The sequence below is a fragment of the Balaenoptera musculus genome, chromosome 16 (genome assembly GCF_009873245.2).
Source record: "Balaenoptera musculus isolate JJ_BM4_2016_0621 chromosome 16, mBalMus1.pri.v3, whole genome shotgun sequence".
NCBI lineage: Eukaryota > Metazoa > Chordata > Mammalia > Artiodactyla > Balaenopteridae > Balaenoptera > Balaenoptera musculus.
In genome coordinates this window covers 33,906,176-33,930,695 of record NC_045800.1, presented here as the reverse complement: position 1 = coordinate 33,930,695, position 24,520 = coordinate 33,906,176, and the positions used below count along the sequence as shown (strand labels likewise).

General features: G+C 40.7%; 1 protein-coding gene and 1 non-coding gene across 4 annotated transcripts; both read left to right on the top strand.

Moving 5' to 3' along the window:
• Positions 1 to 1,532: 1,532 nt before the first annotated feature.
• CEP55 (centrosomal protein 55) lies at positions 1,533 to 23,933 on the top strand. 3 transcript variants are annotated; one of them, XM_036827827.1, is made up of 9 exons: positions 1,533 to 1,553; positions 3,779 to 3,973; positions 6,369 to 6,644; positions 8,840 to 8,905; positions 17,203 to 17,353; positions 18,161 to 18,474; positions 20,138 to 20,209; positions 20,884 to 21,009; positions 22,768 to 23,933. In XM_036827827.1, exons 1-9 carry the CDS (start codon positions 1,533 to 1,535, stop codon positions 22,966 to 22,968), a joined length of 1,422 nt encoding a protein of 473 aa, XP_036683722.1. In that variant the 3' UTR covers positions 22,969 to 23,933. The 3 variants fall into 3 exon arrangements, with proteins under 3 accessions (XP_036683722.1, XP_036683724.1, XP_036683725.1); XM_036827829.1 differs by lacking the exon at positions 1,533 to 1,553 and adding an exon at positions 1,870 to 1,999; XM_036827830.1 differs by lacking the exon at positions 1,533 to 1,553 and adding an exon at positions 2,130 to 2,271.
• LOC118883155 lies at positions 11,881 to 11,987 on the top strand. Its single transcript, XR_005016946.1, has one exon. It is a non-coding gene; the product is annotated as a U6 spliceosomal RNA (small nuclear RNA).
• Positions 23,934 to 24,520: the final 587 nt, after the last annotated feature.

Below are 24,520 nucleotides of genomic sequence, written 5' to 3'. Positions count from 1 at the left end.
GATTTTCGGGTCTAACAATGACAATTACAAAATTAAATGAGCCACCAGGCCAATGAGCCTCCTGCCTACTCCTTTTCCTCAGGGGTCCCCAGTCACAGGGGGAGCTCCTGCCAGAAGAGAGGGAGCTGGGGAGCAGATGTGTAATTGGGCAGTCTGGCCCAGCAGGCCTAGGTAGCAGGTCCTCTGTCTATCAGGTGCCACCCTTCTTCACATCATTCCTCCCACTTCCTGTCTTTTCTCTCCCCATTTGGCTCAAAGCTGAGCAGGGAAATCTCCCTTTCTCTCTCTCATCCAAGAATCTCTGTAGATTTCTATGGAGACTAATTTTGCCCTTGCTCTCAACTCCGGGCAATGAATAGCATTCACACCTTCACTCCCACCCTAATCCCATCTGATAGGTTAATACAACAGATAGGAAAGAGCCCAGTTCTCCTCACTTTTCCATCAGAAATGTTTAATTTCCATTAAAATTCTCTACATGGTTTCTCATCCATTCTATTTAGTAACATAGGGTTTTTGTTGCTTTTCATGTAATAATGGCTAACATCAGTTGAGCATTTACTAAACACTATGCACTTTATTTTTTATTTTTTAAAATAAATTTATTTATTTACTTTTGGCTGTGTTGGGTCTTCGTTGCTGTGCACAAGCTTTCTTTAGTTGTGGTGACTGGGGTCTACTCTTCGTTGCGGTGCGCGGGATTCTCATTGTCGTGGCTTCTCGCTGTGGAGCACGGGCTCTAGGGGCGCAGGCTTCAGTAGTTGTGGCTTGCGGGCTCTAGAGCTCAGGCTCAGTAGTTGTAGCGCACGGGCTCAGTTGCTCCACAGCATGTGGGATCTTCCCAGGCCAGGGCTCGAACCCATGTCCCCTGCATTGGCAGGCAGATTCTTAACCACTGCGCCACCAAGGAAGCCCCACTATGCACTTTACATGGGTTCTCTCATTTAATGCTCATAACCGCCCTATGGGGTAGATATTATTATTTGTATCATTTTACAGATCAGGAAATTGAGGCTCAGAGAGGTTAATAACTTATTCAAGAACACACAGCTAGTAAGAGGCAGTCAGGAGCTAAAGTCATTCCTAATCCAGAGTTTAACCCCTGTGTGACGCTGCTTTCCTAGGATGTTTTGCTACTGTATCCTTTTCATTGTGTCAAGCCTCTGATGAGTCTATGCTCGGCCTGAGAAGGGCAGGCCCTGCCAAACGCTTTCTGTGCCTCTCGGTTTTAGCAAGAGAAAGTCCTCAAAGCGGGTAACCAGGACCCGTATTTAACCAATAGACACCGAGCCGGACGGCAGCAATCTGGGGCAAACGCCTGCCTAGCTTGCTTCCTCTAGGGCTCATAATCTCAGTGTTCAATCTGGGCGTGCCTATCAATCCTCCCACAGGCTACACTCCCCATTGCTCCACCCTGATTTTTGGGAGGAGGAAGGCTCACCCCAAGAGGAAAGCAGGGAGGCTGTGCCCCCTTGTGGAATCCAATTCTCCCATTTTATAAAGGGCGAAACTGGTACTCGGAAGGGCGAATCATGCTCAAGGACGCGGATCTGGTTAGTCCCCGCTCACAGTCACTGGGTTTATCTCGCTCAGCATAGTAATTTGCTTCAGCCCCAAAGCGGATAAACACAAATCAGTTCCTTACAAAGAAACACCGAGCTTGAGGTCTGAAACCTCAGAAAAGCGTTGAGAAAGTCCCATAACTCGGTAGCAGGTACACCGAAAACCTTCCCGTCTTCGGCCCCGCCTCTCGGCCTCAGCCCCACCCTTCGACCCCGGCCCTGAGGGTCTCCAGCCCGCACCCCATCGGCCCTCAGGTTCCAGGCCCCGCCCCTCGGAGGCCGCAGCCAATCGGAGAGCCGAGATCCCGTCGCGCGTGCTTCAACCCCGCCGGCAGTGACGTGCCCCACCCCACAGCCGCGGGATTCAAACTCCCGGAAGCGGCTCCCGCGCCGGAGGGTGAGACTGGGCCGAAGCGAGGCGCAGCGCTTCCCCTCAGGTGCCGGCTGGCTGCTGCGGGGGGCGACCGCGGAGGGTGGCGGGGGCGGCCAGGGCCCGCAGCCCCGGGGCCGGGCGAGACCGCGAGGGAGGGGGTGTCAGTGGGAGATCGCGTTAGCTGGGGTTCAATCTCCGCCCTCCCGGGTGTCCGTCGCGTTTCCCTGGCTCTCACTTGGTTCCTGGCCCTGGCTGGGTGCCTCACGGCCGTCGCGGATTCGATCCCTCCTTTCAGCCCTGCGGCGGGTATTATCCTCCTCTTTCAGACAAGCGCAGGTAGTTCGAGTGACTTGGCCAAGGTCTTTCGTTAGTAAAGCCTTTTGCGGATTAGCAGGCACTTTCATGTCTATTCTACAGACATCTTCAAAGTGGGGGTGAGAAAAAAGGTGCCCGTTTTTGCAGTTTTTCTTTGCCTGTCTTCCCACGTGAGATCTTCTGTGAGGGTTTTCGTAAGATTTGCCTCCACTTGCAGATGACGTGGCCTGTAATAGAGGCGTCGTGCCCTTTGCTGGTTATCTTAGTCTTTCACCTTAGAATGGGCAAAACTCCAGGGCTAACCTTGTGATAGATGGTCTCTTCAACTCAGTTTACCCACTAATGGTATTTTCAGGCTCTCTGAGTCCACACAGGATGACCCTTAAGTTCCCTTCCGTAGAAAAACCTTCTCCACCGAGGTGTCTAAGTAGGTCTCCTCTACTGTTACTGGTATCATTTATCATCGTACTTTTCATTTCCTGGATAACATTTATTTTACAACTTGAGAATCTATATTCGTTTCCTTGTTACTGCCTGCCGCATCTGCTAGATCGAAAGTTCCGTTATGTAAGGGACATGTCTCTCTTTCATTTCTTTCTTTCTTTTTTCTTTTTTCTACCAGTGTATACCCAGCGCCTAATATGCTGTCTGGTAAATTAAATTCTCCAATATTTTTTGAATGCATGAATAGTATCATATTCCTCTGGATTCCCTAGTCACATTACCATTATTTTATCTTGGGATCCATAGGTGGAAAATTGCTTTTTAACCTCCCTAATTAAAACTACTTTTATTATATACACAGTAATTTTTGCTATGTATTTTGCTCCTAGAGTTTATATTATACCCTTGCTTCTTAAATGTCATCTAATACTATTAGCAAATATGCTAAACTTCTCCTTACTCCTTATTCTTAATTCCTGTCATTCCTGAATTCTGTGAATATTGTCTCTTTTTCCTATAAATGCCTCATATTGGATTCTTTTAACTTCTGCCCACTGTGCTCTCTCAGCTGACTATTATTATTAAGATAGATCTGAACTAGGCCTAGCTTATAAAACAGAGGACGCACCATTATGTCAGATAATGACGTTTCAACATCCAGATATTCAGAATTACATGATTTATCATTAGCTTTTTATTTTTGGGTAAAATTTGTCTTTGATTGTGATCTACTTCTTTCAGGCTTCATTTAATGGTTTAATCATTGGTTATCCCTCCATTTTTTTTAAATGAAACTTTTCTATTGAAGTATGACACACATACAGAATCCTGCACAAACACAAGAGTACAAGTTGACATATTGAATACTCGCCATGTATCTATCACCCAGATTTTAGAAATATATAGTGTTACTAGCACGCTAGAAGCCTTCCCCAGTCCCTGTTCCATACCCTACTGGTTTGGCTATATCACTTCTATTTAGATAGAAAAGTTCTTCTGTTTAGCAAATTAGTTATTAGACCTTTTCAAACCAGAGATTTGACCTTGTAAACTCAGACTTATAACTGTATTTTTATTTTTACAGACATTTTCAGAGATGTCTTCCAGAAGTCCCAAAGATTTAATTAAAAGTAAATGGGGACCAAAGCCTAGTAACTCCAAATCAGAAGCTGCATTAGAAAAATTTAGGGGAGAAATTGCAGCCTTAAAAACATCGGTGGATGAAATTGCAAGCGGAAAAGGAAAGCTGACTGATAAAGACAGACACAGACTTTTGGAGGTAAGACCCTTTAAACTGTAGTAAGCTTTGCTGTAGAAGATGAGAAAGTATAATGATATAATGTAGTTTTTATGTTCACTACATGTAAAAAACAAATCTAATGTCAACTTTGGGATTTAGCTTTTAATGTGAATGTTTAAAAACCCATTTAAAAAAATAAAATAAAATAAAAACCCATTTAATCATGTATATTGGCTGCTTTACAAGTAATCTTTGTCTTCATTTTTTTTTAAGGTAAAATCATTACAGATATTAGCATTTTGTGTTCTGTTAAACTATATTTCCCTAATTTACAATTTGGTATGATATAGTCTGTAAAGCAGTTAGGAATTTGCTAGAACTGGAAGGATTTAAAATTTAATCGTTAATTTGATTGTAATTTATTTTGCAAAAGTACTTTTATTGTTCATAGATAATAAATGATCTGTACTAAATAATATCATTGGATTCCTTTAAATTTTACTTTATAGGCACATCATAAAACCAAATGATTTATTATTTTTTTTTTTTTTTTTTTTTTTATAAATTTATTTATTTTATTTATTTATTTTTGGCTGTGTTGGGTCTTTGTTGCTGCACACGGGCTTTCTCTAGTTGCGGAGAGCGGGGGCTACTCTTCGCTGCGGTGCGCGGTCTTCTCATTGTGGTGGCTTCTCTTGTTGCAGAGACGGGCTCTAGGCGTGCGGGCTTCAGTAGTTGTGGCACGCGGGCTCAGTAGTTGTGGCTCGCGGGCTCTAGAGCGCAGGCTCAGTAGTTGTGGCGCACGGGCTTCATTGCTCCGTGGCATGTGGGATCTTCCCGGACCAGGGCTCGAACCCGTGTCCCCTGCGTTGGCAGGCGGATTCTTGACCACCGCACCACTAGGGAAGCCCGATTTATTATTTTTTAACACATATTTATTATTTTTTTTAATACATAATATGTGTTAACATATTTTAACACATTTTTTTTTTAACGCATATCACCAATTCTTAGACATAAAGATTATTTTGTAATCCGGTGAAGGAATCTAATAGCTTTCCTGAGAGATCTCTTTCCAGTTCATTCCACTTCTGACGAGCACTGGCTATCAAAACCCCTTTATGATCAATTGAAATTAAACTTCCTGTAACTTCTACCCGTTTGTTCTAGTTATGTCAACTAAAGCTACACAGAACAAGTCTATTTTTCTTTTTTATCCAATTGACAACTTTTCAGATATCCAAGGAAATCTTGCTTCCTCTTACTTTTCTGTAGACCAACCCCATATTCTTCGGCTTTACTGGCTTTTTCTCCTCCTGGTCACTTTCCTGAACACTCTGTGGTGTGTTCATGTCCCTCTTGAATTATGTACCTAGTATTGCATACAGTGGCAAACACAGGTTGAAACAGTACTATTATTTCCCGTAATCTGGATGATATACTCTATGAAAGCTTAAAATGGAATTCGGTTTTTTGGTAACTGTATCATACTACTGTCTTGTCTTAAGCTTGTAGGCAACTGAAAATTCCCTCATCATTTTCATACAACTGTCCAACTCAATTTCCCCATCTTTATTTGAACAACTGCTTCTCTTCCCCACCCTCAAATGCAAGTTTTTAGTTTTATGTTGTTTTTCCTTTGTTAGCATGTAAAGCCATTCTGCTAACTTTTTCTATCATCTCTCTATTGATGCGTTCTCTCTTATGCCAGCAGGAGTTCAACAAACATGTCTTCTTTATCTTTCAAATCCTTGAAAATGTTGAACACTCCTTTGAAGGTCACTTTCTAGATTTGACACCAAATCATTTACTAACAAAAAGCAAGTTTATGAATGCACTTTTATCCGGGTAGAACATTTTGTTATTTTTAAATTCTGCTGCTTCAAGTTCATCAGTGAGCATGTATCTCTTTGTGTGACTCACTTTTAGCCTTTAAGATTATTAGAACTGGCATGATGGGGGAATGACTAGCAGATACTCAGGTGAGAGCCAGCTTTTCTTTAGCTTTCTCTAACCACTGCTGACAGAGTTGATCTCTCCTTTCTGTGTCCATGTCCCATTCATTTTCTATATATCTTAACCACAGCACTTACCATATTGCATTAGTGTATTGGTTTACCTCTCTGATTTCTCTGAGCATAAGACCTTGGCTTCATCTTTTTTTTTTTTAACTTTTTATTTTATATTGGAGTATAGCTGATTAACAATGCTGTGATAGTTTCAGGTGCACAGCAAAGCGACTCAGCCATGCATATACATGTATCCATTCTCTCCCAGACTCCCCTCCCAGGCTTCATCTTCTTTTTTGCCCTGGTATCTGGTATAATGCTGACTTGATATATAATAAACACTTCATAAACGCTTGTTGTAATGTACTATTTATTTTTGTGTTTGACCTGGCCTTGTCCTAAGATTCTTCTTGGTTTATATCTAGAAAATTCGAGTCCTTGAAGCTGAGAGAGAGAAGAATGCTTATCGCCTCACAGAGAAGGACAAAGAAATACAGCGACTCAGAGACGAGCTGAAAGCCAAACACAGCACTACTGCATTGCTTGAACAGCTGGAAGAGAAAACAAAGGAAAGTGAAAGGAGGGAACAGCTGTTGAAATCCTTGTCTGAAGAGGCAGATGTATTGAAAAAACAGTTGTCTGCTACAACTGCAAGACTTGCTGAACTTGAAGGCAAAGCTGATACACTTTGTTTATCACAGGTACTAATTTCTTTAAACCCAGATATTTTTAATCTTTTCTGATACAGTTTGTAATTCTTATGGAGAATGAGTTTGTTAAAACATGCTTGGCAAATGGTGAAACACTATAGTATACTAACAGGTTCCTTTTTTTTTTTATAGCCTGGTACTTCTCCATAAGCAAAAATAGGTAATATGGCTCCCTCCACTCCCCACACCATTGTTTTATGCAAGGGAGTATTCAGAATACAGAATCCGCAGTGTATCTACAACAGCCAGGAAGATTTTGTTGAGTTCTTTTTTCTATAGTTTGTATTGTGAAAACAATAGGCTTCATTTTTTGGTTGTTTTTCTTATTTGAGATACCCAGTAAAAATATCAAGTATGCTTTTTTCCTAACTGTACATGCTTTTTCTCTCTCTCTTTTGTTTTAGCGTCACTAGTGTAGCAAAAAGAGCAAGGATTTGTGGATAGGCAGATCTGAGTTCAGATCTTTGTTCTTCCACTTGCTAGCTGTGTGACTCTGAACAAATTCTTTAACCTCTCTAGCCTTGGAGACAATGCTAGAATTCACCAGACCCCTCTCCTAAACCTCAATTTCCACATCAGTAAAATCAGGGTAAGAATACTGGAGATTAAATGTTACAGTATATGTAAATAACCTAGCAGAGTGCCTGGCATGTAGTAAGTGCTAAATAAATGGTTTCTTATGATCAGACCTTTGATTCTTTTGGAAATTTGGACATTTGAATAATACTAATACTACAACTATTAATACCACCTACAGAAGAAAATCTATGGCTTTCAGATACAATATGTCAACAATGTTAAGGGTCTTTCTACTTTATCTCCCCTTTAGAGTACCTATAATTTATGTGTACTCTCATAGATGGGCAATTGAGTGTTTCTACAGATGAGTTCAAAGAGGTTAAGCTTTTCTAGAGAATTTCCGTAGAACTGAAACTCATGAAACATTATAGTCAGATCCTACGTGGTTGACTAAACCTTTACTTAAAGCTCAAGAATTAGTTTCTTTACTTTTGAAGGTGGAAATGTAAATCTTCGAAGAAATGATAATTTTAAAAATGTATTCTTATTATAATTGTGGAATACCCACTACTCATTTCTGTATTAGTCAGCATGTCTAATTGCCTAACAACCGACCTACAAATCTCAGAGTCTTATGTGACAAATGATTATTTTTCCCTCATGTCACAGCCTAGGGCAGGTTGGAGTGGAGGAGGCTTTGCTCCACATAGTCATTCAGAGATCCACGTTCCTTCCTTCTAGTGGCTCCCCCATCCCTCAGGGTGCAGTCCTCCACCAGATCCGCTATACACAGCTGTGGGCTAGAGAGCATGTGGAGAATTGCGGAGCGTGTGAGGTCTAGGCCTGGGAATGGCATATCTCACTTTTGCTCACGTTCCATTGGACAGAATTCAGTCTCATGACCTCACTAACCACAGGGAAGTCTGGGAAATGTAGTCCACAATGTGCCCAGGGAGAAAGGAAAGGGATTTGATGAACTATCTCTGTCATAGTTTCTACCTAAAGGACTAAATTAAGAGGGAGAAAGGGCTACATACTAGGGTGGCTAGAGCATCTTTGGAGAAAAAAATGTTTTGAGCTTCTTTGCCATCCTTCACATACATCTCTTTCCTTATAGCTGTTAAAAGACTGAAATATAGCTTTTTATGAGTTTTGTTGACTAGCCTGGGTACCTTACCACCTACTTCCCCTCTTTTTTTTCCTCTATGAGAAAATGAAGAAAAAAGAGGGGACAAATTATGTTTTGAGTTCTATATGAATGAATACTAATTAATACTATTGCTAATACAAATATAATTCTAGAAAACAACTTTCGTCTTTTATTTGCCAATTTAATATTTTCCAGATTTCATTTAAATAGCCCAGCTGTTTTGTCTCCTTCTGGTGAAAATCAGTGGGCTGTTCATATGCATTGAGGGCTATCCTGGCGATCCTGGGGTCCAGGTGACCTCAGAGGTCAAATTAGATATGAAATCTCAGGGTTTCCAATCTGCTTAGAAAGCTTCCAGGACATCTTAATTCTGCTCTGCTACCCATCACCTGGCATATACCAGATCTGGATTTTGGGATGCCCCTGTGAAGTATACTGTATTATTATGAAACTAAATATAATGAGGAAACATCTGTTGTTAAATTTATGATGTTAACTAATATTGATTTACTTGTAGACTGTGGCTGCAAGTTGCTTCAGTTCATCATTGAGTAATCATGAAATGGAAATACAGCTGAAAGATGTAAGTTCATTTTTCTTTTATTAAGTTATGGCTAAAGAGGACTACTTCATTTATTATTAAATTTCATGCAAATTGACAGCAGTAATGCTGTGGCTTGAAAAAAATCTTTTGAGGAGATGGAGAAATGAATGGTTTGAGATCATCTCTCTAGGTTACTACCTTTAAGTCTCTTTCCAGGCATTCAAGAAGGCCAGTTCCTCTAAGTATGGACTCTTTAGGATAGAAAGCCCTAGAAATCACCATTTCTACCAAATACCTCAACAGTATCCCTTCTTCACCTAAATCTAATTTGCTCAACTATTTGATTTTTATAATGTAATTTAACTTGTAGTTTTTTTTTCTTTTTGTTTATCCACGCAAGATGTACTCCTTAGTTTGAAATTATTCCCTTGGAACCAGGGTTTGCTTTCATAGTTTGAAAAGGAAACACATTCTTTGTGTATTCAATGTTTCTTTTTTCTACAATTTGATATGAGGTTATTTTAGATATATGGTAAAGCTGTATTACTTCAAACTTATGTCTTAAATGGATTGGTGAGTTTCATTGGAAATTAAATAAATTGGGGACACAAGACTACTATTCACATTGTACTTTTTCAAGTTTTAGATGTGCAAAGTATGAAATTCTTGATTTAATTATTGGGTCAGTAGGTAGATATTGTGATTCCAGAAATATTACTGGCATGTCTACCCTGATCTAGGTATGCTCTCAAGATTCCTGTTTTGTCTTATCTAGCAGGTGTACCTTGAGGTCTATTTGATCTTCAAAAGAAGAATTTAAATCTGTTGAGTGTCTGTATAACTGGGTACCACATACCCTCATCAAAGTAATTTACCTAGAGGTAACAAAAATACAGAAGAAACATAATTCTTAAAAAACTATCAAAATAAGTTTTTTGTATGTCATATACTATCCCCAGCATCTACAAAATTGGAAAGAATGACTAAATGGAATCTTGCGAAGTTTCTTGAATTTCACTAGTGTCTCTTTTAGCAAAGTACCTGAAAATAGATGCTGTTTTCTTAAACACAGGTAATTTTTAGGCTTCTCAGTGCTAACTGCTTCAAAGAGCAACTAAAGTTATTTTTATGTAATGAGGATTGGTCTGGGGTAGAACCCGAAATTCTCCATTTTCAGTAAGCTCCAGGTGCTGCTGCTACTGTTAGTGGTCTGAAGACCACCCTTTAAGAACCATTAAATTACATTTGGGGAGCAAGAGGTGGTTTAGCTCTGATTATCCCTTTGGAGTCTCAGCAGATCTTTTCGACCAGGAGGAGAATTATCGTTGGAGGACTTAGCAGTAGGGAAAGAGAAATCTCACTCCTCAGAGTCTGCACTGTCACAGTATTTGGCTTTGGGGAGCTCAGCAGTTCTAATCCTACACCCTCTGCAAAGCTCCCACAAAACTTCCTGTAGAAGTTTACCCACCTATTTTAAGAATCAGTATTTGTTATGCTAAAATAATCTTAAGGCCGAGCTGTATCATTCCTCAGCTACCATTTAGGTCTCGCTGATATTTTGAAATAATTACACGGAGTTAATGCTGTAAACATTCTCCAGTGTCAGTAACTTTGAAACCGAATAGCTAAAAGTCAGTTTTAGTAGGCATTTCTTGCTCTTGATTTTAAAAATCTGATTTTTAGGGAATTCCCTGGTGGTCCAGTGGTTAGGACTGTCAGCTTCCACTGCAGGGGAAACAGGTTCAGTCCCTGGTCGGAGAGGTAAGATCCCAAAAGCTGTGCAGTGAGGCCAAAAAAAAAAGGAAAATCTGATTTTTAAATGTAGAATTATGGAAGATAAATAATAATTATTTTATTTTTTATTTGGAAAAAATTCAAATTTACAGAAAAGTTACAAGAATGGAAAATGGTACATAGAAGCCCACATACTCTTTACCAAAATTGAACTATTGTTAACATTTTACCCCATTTTATACTCTTTCTCTTTCAGTCCCCACCCCCATCCACACACACACACAGATATAATTTTTTTTTTTAATTTTATTTATTTTGGCTGCATTGGATCCTCGTTGCTACGCGTGGGCTTTTCTCTAGTTGCGGAGAGCGGGGGCTACTCTTTGTTGTGGTGCATGGGTTTCTCATTGTGGTGGCTTCTCTTGCTGTGGAGCACAGGCTCTAGGTGTGTGGGCTTCAGTAGTTGTGGCACGCGGGCTCAGTAGTTGTGGCTCGAGGGCTCTAGAGTGCAGGCTCAGTAGTTGTGGCACATGGGCTTAGTTGCTCCACGGCATGTGGAATCTTCCTGGACCAGGGCTCGAACCCGTGTCCCCTGCATTGGCAGGCGGATTCTTAACCACTGCGCCGCCAGGGAAGTCCAGTATTTTTTTCTGAACCATAAAATAGTTGCATATATCTACAGCCCTTTAAGCCTATATACTTCAATGTATATTCCTAAGGATGAGGATACTCTTTTTTTTTTTTTTTGAGGATACTCTCTTACATGACTACAGTACAGATAGCAACTTTAATAAATTTAACATGGACACAATACTTGTATGTAATCTACCATCCATATTCCGGTTTTGTCAATTGATGCACATTTTTTCTTCCTCCAATATAGGCTAACGTTTCAATCTACATTAGAGTTTTTGCCCAAGGAATATTTAATGGATCCCTGCCAAAGCAGGAGGAAGAGCTTTAGTAGCATTCCATACGGCTTCACTTTTGCCCACTCCTGTTCTGTATTTTTACTGATAACTTGGATGGAAATGGTAAATGCATGTCTAACAGATGTGTAGATGACACAAAGCTGGAAGAGATAACTAATGTGAGGAGGACTCTAAGGATACAAAACTCATAATGTCAGCATTCACTGGTAGCTATCAAATCCATTTATTATTGATTCTATAAAGAAATGAAAGAGTACATGCAAAGAGTCAGTGAGGTCAGGAGTAGTGTTTACTACTTTATTGAAGTAACATCGCCATCACGTGGCCTTTTAGAATATTGTCTCTCTTGTGCTCGCTTTGGCAGCACGTATACTAAAATTGGAACGATACAGAGAAGATTAGCACAGCCCCTGTGCAAGGATGACATGCAAATTCGTGAAGCAGTCCATATTTAAAAAGAAAAAGAATATTGTCTCTCATATCTTAAACCAATATAGTTTTGCTTCTCCTACTTAAGTAATGTATAGACAGATTCATTTAAAATAAGAAAATTTTCATGACCGTCCAACATTGACTTAAATTATTTATATTAAAATATTGCTTAAATACGGACATATTTTAAATTCGGTATAAAGTTAGGTATCTTTAGCATCTAACAATGATTTATAAGTATTAGGATATATGCGTGCTTTTTGAGTCGTACAATGCTACATCTCTTATCAATTAAATTTGAGTGTGTAAAACAGAGTGGCTATACAGTATCTCCGCTTGATAAATGAACTCTTCAGCCATATGAGGAAAACTTATGTTATAACTGCCTGACAGGTGCAGAGAGAAGAGTGGCTGGGGGGAGGGCCCTGGACTAAGTCATTGATTCCAGAGGCTGCCTCTGTCTTCCTGATCCATTTCCTAGTTTTATAGAGAACAGACATTGAAAATCCTTTAAGTCCCATACCTGGAAGCTTTGCTCATGAGTTTCTAGGATACTTGTGGAAGCAGCCTAGCAAAGGTTGGAGGAACTCTCTAGACTTAGAGTTTCCCTATATAGAGATCTTTTTGGACATAGAGCTCAACTGCCTGTATCTTTTTAAAATTTTTATTATTTATTTATTTATTTACTTATGGCTGCGTTGGGTCTTCATTGCTGCACGCGGGCTTTCTCTAGTTGTGGTGAGCGGGGGCTACTCTTCGTTGCGGTGGCTTCTCTTGTTGCGGAGCATGGGTTCTAGGTCTGTGGGCTTCAGTAGTTGTGGCTCATGGGCTCTAGAGCGCAGGCTCAGTAGTTGTGGCGCACGGGCGCAGTTGCTCTGCGGCATGTGGGATCTTCCTGGTCCAGGGCTCAAACCCGTGTCCCCTGCATTGGCAGGTGGATTTTTTTTTTTTAATATGTGATTACTTCTTGGGGTGTAATCTTTTTTTTTTTTTTAATTTATTTTTTGGCTGTGTTGGGTCTTCGTTGCTACGCGCGGGCTCTCTCTAGTTGTGGCGAGCGGGGACTACTCTTCGTTGCAGTGTGTGGGCTTCTCATTGTGGTGCCTTCTCTTTGTTGCAGAGCACGGGCTCTAGGTGCACAGGCCTCTGTAGTTGTGGCTCGCGGACTCTAGAGTGCAGGCTCAGTAGTTGTGACACATAGTTGCTCTGCGGCATGTGGGATCTTCCCAGACCAGGGATTGAACCTGCATCCCCTGCATTGGCAGACGGATTCTTAGCCACTGCACCACCATGGAAGTCCCTGCCTGTATCTTTTTTTAAACGTTTCTTTAATTAATTAATTAATTTTTATTTATTTATTTATTTATGGCTGTGTTGGGTCTTCGTTTCTGTGCGAGGGCTTTCTCCAGTTGCGGCGAATGGGGGCCACTCTTCATCGCGGTGCGCGGGCCTCTCTCTGTCGCGGCCTCTCTTGTTGCGGAGCACAGGCTCCAGATACGCAGGCTCAGTAGTTGTGTCTCACGGGCTTAGTTGCTCCGTGGCATGTGGGATCTTCCCAGACCAGGGCTCGAACCCGTGTCCCCTGCATTGGCAGGCAGATTCTTAACCACTGCGCCACCAGGGAAGCCCCCCTGCCTGTATCTTTAAAGGATGAAAATTCCTACCTGAAAGAAGATGCCCTGATATGCAACCAAAAACTTCCAGTATGTACTTACCACTTATCCCATCTCACACTTATAGAGTGAGATTGTGGGGCGGGGGGCAGGAGCCCCACCTTTTACAGTGTACCTACAACAAAGGCAGGATGATTCATAAAGAATTGAACACTTCTGAAAATGTATTCCAGTATGTATATGTTACTTCAGTAGAGTTACACCATGCAACTTTTTTGTTAAGAACTTTGTGTTTTTGCCATCTCTTTCTGGCAGCCCTGAAGGTTAAGAAGTTACACATCCTGGCTGCCACACTTTCATTATTGATAATAGTAAATTCTAACAGGTCTGGGATGAATTATGACATAAAGGATACATATTATACACTTGTAAGATTATAGAAATAGTTGTGATAGTTCCATTACGCATTACTTAGTTAATGAGTAATCGATTTTTGAAAATGTTTTATTCTTTTTGAATCACTCTAAATGTATTGTTCTACTGTGCGTAAGGAACTGCTAGATTCTTTCCTGCCCTCTCCTCTTCCCTGAACACTCACAAACTCTGGTTTGGGGCTACAAGGCTTGCTTGTTCTTGCAGCCATTGTTTCCCCACCCCATGTTGTCAACATCGTTCCCAAACATTTATCAGGCAGCCACTGGTTACGGAAACAGTGAACACAAACAAGGAACTGTGAAAGAAAATATCTAAACAAGCCTGTGCTCAGCTGTCCAGAGGGCTCAGGATGTAGTTAAGATAAGTATCATCAGGAGACAATCAAGGTCATGAGTATAAGATGCCGAATAGATTGAGTGGACATGAAAATCACTATTGGCTTAGGAAGGAGAGGAAGCTTAATGAGGACAGTTATGGTGAGAAGCCTTGAAAGACAAGCCTGGATTCATCAGAACTTGATGAAAATGTGGTATTTAAGTGGGCAGGTAACAGGAAGGGGTTCTAGGGCACTCTGCACAGAGGGAAGAGGCACAGGGTGTGTGCACAGTTGTGTAGACAACAAGGCAGCAGTGGAGGAGAGGAAAGGCCAGGCTGCGACCTGAAGAGATGGGAGGCGGCAGATGGTGGACAATTTTAATGTCAGCCTAAGGGAACATAGCTACAGTTCAGCAAGTGGTGTCCTGAAGCTTTAAAATATTCTCAGTTATTTAATATAAGTAGAACAATTTAGCACTTTGGGGGACCAAGGAAGAGGTTGAACTGAACTTATTAGCAGTAACTATTTTAATTCAAAATACTGAGTTATCGTTGTATTAACTGACTTAAAGCTTTTGGTCGTGGCCTGCATCTTCTCTCACTCTTCTCAATGGGGAAATCACCCTCCAACTGAGGATTTCTAAATCCCCAAATGATCAGGGTTTACCAAGACCCAGCAGTGAATCATTGCTCCAGCAGGTATTCCTGTGGGGACAGACAGGTGATAGCATGGGCGGCAGGGACAGAGGGCTCAGTACCAGTGAGCTTGGCCATTGCGAAGGGGTGTTAGCATCACTGTGTGCGCCTCCTCCTGGGGCCCTTCATCCATAACATTTTATGCATGTGACATCAGATTTAGCTGTGCATGCTCTCTTTACACAAATAGTAATTGAGACTTATTTCCCCAGCCTCCCGGTAACATAGAACGAAAGGGGGGCGGTCCCATCCTCTTGGACTGAAGACCTAGATTGGAAAGGAGAGAGGAGTTATAATCTCATTGCATGTTGGTGCTACAGTATAAGAATTTCAAGACTTTTTTCCCTCTAGTACCCACAGGTGAATTGTCTTCTTTGCTAGCTTTCAACCTGAATCTACGTCCTGCTTTCAATAACAACAATGAAAGCTGTTACTGGCAAAACAGGAGGTATGGATGAGGGGGAGGAGGTTTGTACAGTTGCTGGGGATGCCCCACAGGCTCCTTTGGCTTTGCCTTTGACTGAATTTGCAAGGATCCAGTGGTTAAGAGAAGTGAGAGTTAGAATCAGAAGATATATGAATTTGTCCTAGTTAACAATCAAAATATCAATAGAATTTTTCATTAAGAAATTTCATAAATCTATACACCTCTGTCCATATCTTCTACCTTGTTGTATCCACTGAAGTAAATGTAGCTTCTTTTTTTTTTTAAATATGAAACTTCATTCAATTTTTTTTAATGTATTTATTTATTTATTTATTTTGGCTGTGTTGGGTCTTCGTTGCTGCGCATGGACTTTCTCTAGTTGCGGTGAGTGGGGGCTACTCTTCGTTGCGGTGCGAGGGCTTCTCATTGCGGTGACTTCTCTTGTTGCGGAACACGGGCTCAAGGTGTGCGGGCTTCAGTAGTTGTGGCATGTGGGCTCAGTAGTTGTGGCTCGCAGGCTCTAGAGCGCAGGCTCTAGAGCGCAGGCTCAGTAGTTGTGGCACATGGGCTTAGTTGCCCCACGGCGTGTGGGATCTTCCCGGACCAGGGCTCAAACCCATGTCCCCTGCATTGGCAGGCGGATTCTTAACCATTGCGCCACCAGGGAAGCCCTTAATGTAGCTTCTTATGTGAATATTTTGCTAATGTCTTGCCACAGATCAGGTGGTATGATCCACAGAAAATGTAGATGTGATTTTACAAAATTTTCCAGCTTGTGCTAGGTGGCTGGTAAGGCATCATCTAGTTTCTTGTAGGAAAGATGTAACTGAAATGAAAAAATAATATTAGCAGTAACAGTAAAGTGAAGCACTTTCCCTCTTACCGGCTAACTTAAACAGACACTGCTTATTTTATTTTATTAATATTATCCCATCATTCAAATAATTTCTTGACTATACATTGTATGCAAAAGCTGGGAATCCTCTTGGAAAAGCATGGTCTGCCACTTCAAGGAACTTACTATCTATTTGAGAGAAACAGCAAACAGAAAAAAGCTGAAGATGGTTGATAAAATAATTTTTAAAAATATGTAGATATAGGTATATATAACAGCTGAGTTCCTAAGCCCCTATACAAACCAGATGACTGGTCCCAATTTGGGATTTTTGAGTTCTAAAAGATGTAAAAGATGAAAATTGGTGATAAAGAGAGAGGATGGTATTTAAGTTTGAAATGGAGTTAGCAGTGCAAACGGTTTATTGGGGAGCGACATCTGTGAAAGGAAAAGGAAGGCAGCAGGACTGGGCAGGGGCACCGTCAGGCCAGCATGCAAACCTGACAGAGCCTCTGTCCACCCCGTGGAGAGCTCCCAGGCAGAGCCCTATGTTGGGTGGAAACAGCTCTTTCTTAAAAGAGTATCTGAGCAGTGCATCTCCACCTCTACCACAAAGACATTCTGTTTACAGAGAATGACATGGACACAGACACAAAGCAAATTGTGTATAGGAAACAGCAGACAAATGAACTTAACCCCATGTAGACGTGACTTTGCCATGTTATTAGGTATTCTGAAGGTGTGTGGCCTTAGAATGTGTCTCTGTGTCAGGAGCTTTACAGTGGTTGCCTAGAATCATTCTGTGATATGAGCTGTAGAGTTTTTGTGTGCTGGAAGAGACTGCATCCCTTGGGCTCCCTTGTCCATTTTAAGAGTTTGGGTTTTTATTATTGATTTGCTTTCATTTTCACTTTGAGGCTCTGGAGAAAAATCAGCAATGGCTTGTGTATGATCAGCAGCGAGAGGTCTACGTAAAAGGACTTTTAGCGAAGATCTTTGAGTTGGAACAGAAATTGGAAACAGATGTTCATGCACTCCCACAGGAGACAAAAAAGACTGAATCAGAAGGTACTGGTATGAAAATGTTCTTTAGGGTTGGCCTGGCTGACATTTTTCAAAAGAAGAGATTCATCAAATTTAGATTCTTATAGACATGTGTTATAAAGTAAAGTAAAGTAAGAGCAGGTCTGCTAGCCCTGAAGCAAGAAATACCATTTTAGCCAGTCTGTTTCATTTCCCATTGTTTTCTGGTACCAAAGGGCATAAGTCACAGGGTAAAGGGATCTTGCAGCCCTGAAGGCACATTAAGTTTTCTCCACCTTGCATATCCTTCCCCTCCTTCAAAGTCCTTCTCCAACTTTATTTCCCCCAGTGCTGACCTTATCTTTCTACTCAGCTTCCCTTTAGCAGTTATTCATATCAATCCCAGGAGAAAGATTACATCTTTATACATTATTCTTCAATCATTTGAATCTCACCCTAGAACTGAGGTGAAGTTTCTTCTGAGTGATGCTGTCTTTTTTGCCAAGTGGTTTGCAGCTTCTCTGACACTTACCTCCATATCTATAAATAATGAGTTAATGGCCCTATTTGTTGATTTGTTTTCTTTAGACATTCGTGACTTTCCCTCCCTCAGAATAATTATATTACTGTTTCTAGTTCTTCTATTTATTCATTTTGTGCCTTCAAGTAGTATACCTGAACTTCTGTTTCTTGTTCTGTCAAATATCAGCCATGTTCCCTATCTCTTGACTCTTCGTTTTTGAAGGTGAGGAAATAAATGTGATCTTGTTTATAGAAACATATTTACATTTATTTCTTCAGGAAAATTCTCTCTTTTATAAAGTGAGTTGTGCCCTGATGTGTTTGTCATAGGTTATCTTCAGGAAGAAAAGCAAAAATATTACAACCATCTCTTGGCAAATGCAAAAAACGATCTTGATGTGGAACGACAAACAATAACTCAGTTGAATTTTGAACTTAGTGAATTTCGAAGAAAATATGAAGAAACCCAAAAAGAAGTGCAAGATTTAAATCAGCTGTTGTGTTCACAAAGAAAGGCAGATGTACAACATCTGGAAGATGATAGGCATAAAACAGAGAAAATACAAAGGCTCAAGGAAGAGAATGATCTTGCCAGGGAAAAACTTGAAGAAGAGAAGAAGAGATCTGAAGAGCTCTTATCTCAGGTGAGTCTAACCAGCAAGGTTTTCCATGGTTTATAATTCAGAATTTTCACGGTACTTACTAAGTGTCAGGGACTATTTTAACTACTTGGGAACCAGCGAGGAGCAATGCAAGTTCCTGCCCCCTCCTAGGAGTTCATACTTAGAAGGGAGACAGACCATAAACAAGTACCTAAATAAACAAGTAAACTAAAGAAAATAAAATAGGGTAATATGACCAAGAGAAATTGGGGGCCAGCGGAAACATCACTGAGGAGATGGTATTTGGACAAAGCTGATGGTGAGAAGGAACCGGCGAGGTGGGTGACTGTGGGAATTCCCTCCTAGTGGGAGGAAATCACAGACACAAAAGCTGAGTGAGGAGGAGTTAGGTATGTGTGAGAAGCTGAAAGAGGGGAAGTTAAGGGGGGATCAAGGCTGATTCCTAGGCTGGCACTGAGATTGTGATGACACTGGCTCAAGTTAATTACCAGATGCCCTCCACGTTCTCACTATGCTCACAGCCGGATCCAGGATGTCCGTCTCAGTAATGTTGGCATTACTGAGGATTATTAGAATTGAATACTACTTCAACAGAAACTCATTAATTTAAATTTTGCCTGGCAGCATGAAATAATGGAAAAAACATAATTTGAGGTCCATACCAGGTCTCTAATTGTGTGGCCTGAGGAAAATCAGCTAACTTCTCTGACTTGCAGGTTATTTGTGTCAAATTAATAATAGTAAATATAACAACCTCTTCTCGCCTCATAGGACTTTTATGAAGGTCAACTGAGAGAATGTAAAAGCGCTTTGTAAATTAAAGGGCTAGGTAAATGTTAGTTATTGCTACTATTAGAATAGTAATTTTGGGGACTTCCATGGTGGCACAGTGGTTAAGAATCCGCCTGCCAATGCAGGGGACACGGGTTCAAGCCCTGGTCTGGGAAGATCCCACATGCCGTGGAGCAACTGAGCTTGTGAGCCACAACTACTGAGCCTGCGCTCTAGAGCCCACGAGCCACAACTACTGAAGCCCGCTCGCCTAGAGCCTGTGCTCTGCAACAAGAGAAGCCACTGCAATGAGAAGCCCGCGCACCGCAGTGAAGAAAAGCCCCCGCTCACCGCAATTAGAAAAAGCCCAAGTGCAGCAATGAAGACCCAACGCAGTCAAAAATTAAATAAATTAATTTAAGAAAAAAAAGAATAGTAATTTTTAAAATCCTCCAAAAGTTGAGAGAGAGGGAAAAAAATAGTCTGTAACATTTGCCTTCTTAGTCTTTACCACCCTTACTTCTGCCTGCAGGTGCAAGCAGTGATATTTATGAAAGATTATGCAGAAGTGACTGAGAATTTTGCTTCTACTCTGGCCGAGGTGGCCAGGCTCTGCCAGCTTTGTTATCCTACTCAGAAATATTAGTGGATGTCAGAACCTGAAGGAAAGTGGGTGTGTCCACTGCGGTTTAGTGTTTTTTATCAACATTCAGTCTGTGCCTCAGGGAACTCTTGGCCTGGGCGGTACTGCTCAGCTGCTTATATAGATAGGCTGCTCAACCACAGCTGGAAGGACTCGCCCAGAAGAGCAGGTGTTGCCCTGGTTAGAAATGTGAGCCTGTCATGCATCCCAGGTCAAGGTCAAACCATAAAATGTCAACGTGACAGTGTTGGTTCTATTTACATCCTACAGGTCCAGTTTCTTTACACGACTCTGTTGAAGCAGCAAGAGGAGCAGACAAGGGTAGCTCTGTTGGAACAACAGGTATTCATTGGGGTTGCTTCTAAATTCCATTTAACCCTTTAGAAAATGGAATTTTTCCTCATGTTTACACTATTCTGTGAAGAAACATTTGAAAGTCATAGAAAATGTTTCTTAAAAACTTTAACAAAATATTTAAAGTGACTATCTGTGCCAGCCATATGTTCCCGTTACTATCTTTAGGCTAAACCAGATTCTCTAAGGTGACATGGCAATTTTCTTGACAGGTAGATGTTTGTCCTCACAAATTTTATTCTTCCCTAAATGGCTGCTAGTCTGACCGGATGTCCCTAATAGGGCTGCTTGATAACTTCAAGTGGAACTCAAAGAGACACCAGTTATTCTCAGAAGAGACACCAGAGATTTTTAGTATATTCCAAACCAGGGAACAGCCATCTCTTTCCCTTCCCCACAAAAAGGAGGATGGGGAGGACGAATTCTAACCAGCAACTTCTTAAGCTGCTCCTCACTCACTTATACCTCAAGCTTTGGTTTTGCTCCTTGGACAAAGCTTTTTCATTTATCAACATCTCACTGTGCTCAGAGGAATTCTTGCTCTAATGGTACAATACATGTTTGCTTCTTGTGCTAATAAAAAAAAAAATGCAAGCATCCAGTCAAGAAAACTAGACAGTATATGCTAGCTGTCATTGTCTTGTCTTGGGCATTTTTTCTAGATGCAGGCATGTACTTTAGACTTTGAAAATGAAAAACTTGACCGTCAAAATATGCAGCATCAATTGCATGTAATTCTTAAGGAGCTCCGAAAAGCAAGAAATCAAATAACACAGTTGGAATCCTTGGTGAGTTCGGAATGGTTAAACTAAAACTTATTTTCATCTTTCTCTTTCTGCCATCTTTCTATTTATGTGTAAAACCATTTCCTGAAGTAGGAGGATACAGCTTAAAGAATGGCTGTTTCTCAAATCAATCAGATCAAATCCCCTGTCTCTTCTGAAGCAACTGCCCTTTGAGCATCCGTTCAGAGGACTAGACAGAGGGACATCATGGGCCTCTTGGTAATGATAACATTACCGGTGCCTGGGATCATTCCTCACCCACCCTGAGCTCTGTGATTCTAAAGGCACTAAACAGTGCCTGGCCTGGGGGATACAGGGGGCAAGGCAGGGCAGTTGTACATCCTGAATTGAAATTATTCTTTTCTATTTAAAAAGAAAGAAAGAAAAAAATGCTGGTTTTAGGGCTAATGGACTATTACTGTTAATACTCTCTTCTAGGCATATTGAGTTGAGTACTTTCTGTGGGTTACCCTGAACACATAATCTTTTTAAACATTAACCTTTTAAATAACATGCTTCTATGAGGAAATGGTTTTTGATTTACCTATTTTCATCCTATTAATAAGCTTTGGACCAAATCTGTTAGGGTCTGTGTGTGTTATGTCCCATTAGCACACATTTCATATATCATCCTAGTACTGCAGAATATTTGCAGATGGTGAAATGTTACAAACAGAATTCCTCAGTTTTCAAAAGAGAAAAAAGCAGTTGTTAAAATCATTTGTAATTTCTTTATGAAGAAAAGACAGAAAATAAATTTTTGGCTCTATTTATGTCATTGATATTGACCATTTATAATATTTGAAATTGAAATTTATAATTCATTCCTGTTGATGACTGTTTTTCAAAGTATAGGAAGCCAAAGGGTATACAAAAGAATCCATAATTTTCCTGTATTTTTCTTTGTGTTCCTACCATCCATCATCTTCATATTATGTTGTAAAGTGCTCATTTTTAAGCTTTACTGACTATTCTAAATTCCTCAGGGAAAAAATCATGAAATAGGGAAGTCACAAAGGAATTATACAACATCTTAGTCATTTCTGTGTATAACCTGTTTGACCTGCTAAAATTCTTTGCTGCTCTTAATTCCATGTAGTTCTTTATTACTGAAGTTACCCCTCCTTTACAAACCTAGCAAACTTTGTCAGCACTGCCCACCCGCCCACCTTTACATTTGGCTCTAAGCATTTTAATAAAACCTATCTATGTTGGGCTTCCCTGGTGGCGCAGTGGTTGGGAATCTGCCTGCCAATGCAGGGGACGCGGGTTCAAGCCCTGGTCTGGGAAGATCCCACATGCCGCGGAGCAACTAGGCCCGTGAGCCACAACTACTGAGCCTGCGCGTCTGGAGCCTGTGCTCCGCAACAAGAGAGGCCGCGATAGTGAGAGGCCCGCGCACCGCGATGAAGAGTGGCCCCCGCTTGCCACAACTAGAGAAAGCCCTCGCACAGAAACGAAGACCCAACACAGCCATACATACATACATACATACATACATACATACATAAAAAGAATGTAAGCAGACAAGAATAGCATTAAAAAAAACCTATCTATGTAAACACCCAACCCTAGTACTTCCTGGGTAATTTGGGTGATTTATAACCGCCTTGTATGTTACCACCATAATACGGGTGACCAGAGATTCAGAAGAAAATCTGTCTACAGGGCTGAAGCGACTGGAGTACCTATGGAGCAGTTACAACTGCTGGATGGTAGGCCATCTATACAAACCGTGTTCGTTTGACATTTATTTTTCAGAAGCAGCTTCGAGAGTTTGCCTTCACAGAGCCATTAGTCACTTGCCAAGGAGAGACTGAAAACAGAGGAAAAGTTGCCTCACCAAAAAGTCCTACTGCTGCACTAAATGAAAGCCTGGTGGAATGTCCCAAGTGCAATATCCAGTATCCAGCCACCGAACATCGAGATCTACTCGTCCATGTTGAATACTGTTCTGAGTAATAGTATAATTATTCTTTGTTTTTGTGTCAAAAGATTCAGTACTGTATTTTACATTAGCTTATGGACATTTTGAATTACTTATTTCACCTCAGATCAGAAAGTGCCTATATACCTTTGAGACTCTGGCATAGGAGTGAATCATTGTATTATTATTATTTTTTGCCTGATTTGCATTTCCTTGGCAGTGATACCTCCCTGCAATGGTTCATCTTGAGGCTTTAGTGACAGAATGTGGAGAGCATTGAATGCTGAGATGACTAACATTTTGCACTGTTGAAGTACTTGATGGAGAAAAGATAGTTCAGGTTATTGCTTGTGGGTCAAATTTGTTACACCAACAAGCAACTATTTTATGTTTTGTGGATTTTTAAAAATCAAAGGTAATTAACCAGGGATCTTATTGTGTTAGTATTTTTTAATCCAAGCACTTATTAAGCCTACAGTTCTGATTTTGATGTCCATTGTGAAAAGATGGTGATACTTTTTTCGTTTTTTTTTTTTCCTTTCTATGATAGAGCGGTTATTAGAAAAGTTGGGGATTTTCCTGATCTTTATTGCTGCTGACTGTTGAAACTGTAAACCTACCTGTGTTCTAAGCACAAAGCAGATTCTGTTTAAGGAATACTCCTTAGTAGCCACACACAATGTTTTCTGTAATGTTAACTGGCTATAACTTTAACTTGAATTTCATTAGCACATGTTGGTTAGCTAAAATTGTTAAAATGAATTTTGACAAAACCACCTAGCCCTCTCTTTTGATTTGCACGTGTTTTATTTATTTATTTTTGGCGCTCTCAAAAGCTGGGCGATGTAATGAGCAGATATTTGCTTATCTGAATATATATTTTTATACATGCGTGTGTAAACCAAGAAATTTTTTATTTCTTCAGGTTTTCTAAAATGCTTAACACTGGGCTACTGTTAGTAATGTAGAGGAGAAAAGAATAAAATTATATAATAAGTTTTGCTCTGAGGAGTGTATATGTATATAGACAGGTATTGTAAGATTTCTGCCCTGAGAGGGGTGCCAGAGAGTTACAGATAAACGTACAGTGTAAGATGATAAGGTGGTTCAGGATACCTTGGAACCAAAAACTGCATGAAGCTCAGAAAGTTTAAGCAAAATGCCCATAATCATAAAAAAAAGACATCCTTGGATTTCAGACTCCAGGTCAACTCCAAAGCCCGTCTTCTCTCCACCAGAAAACCCTTATGAATTCTCCAAACTCAGTATCCTGAAGTGATATAACTGGAGTAATGGGATGTTTCTTGAGTTACAGAAATGGCAGAACACACCTGGTCTCTTTCATCCCTCTGGTCTGGGAAGTTCTGCCTTGTCAAACCCCTCCACCTGTTCCATGGATCCCTGCTGTGCCAATTCGGCAACATCTTTAAGTTCATTCTCCAAACGTTTATTAAATGCCAACTACACGCAAGGCTCTGGGCTAGGTGTTAGTGATACAGTGATAGTAAAATGCAGCTCCATCTTCACAATCTGGTAGAAGGGACCAACAGCTAAACACGTAAGTATAATATGTTGTAGGAAGTGCTA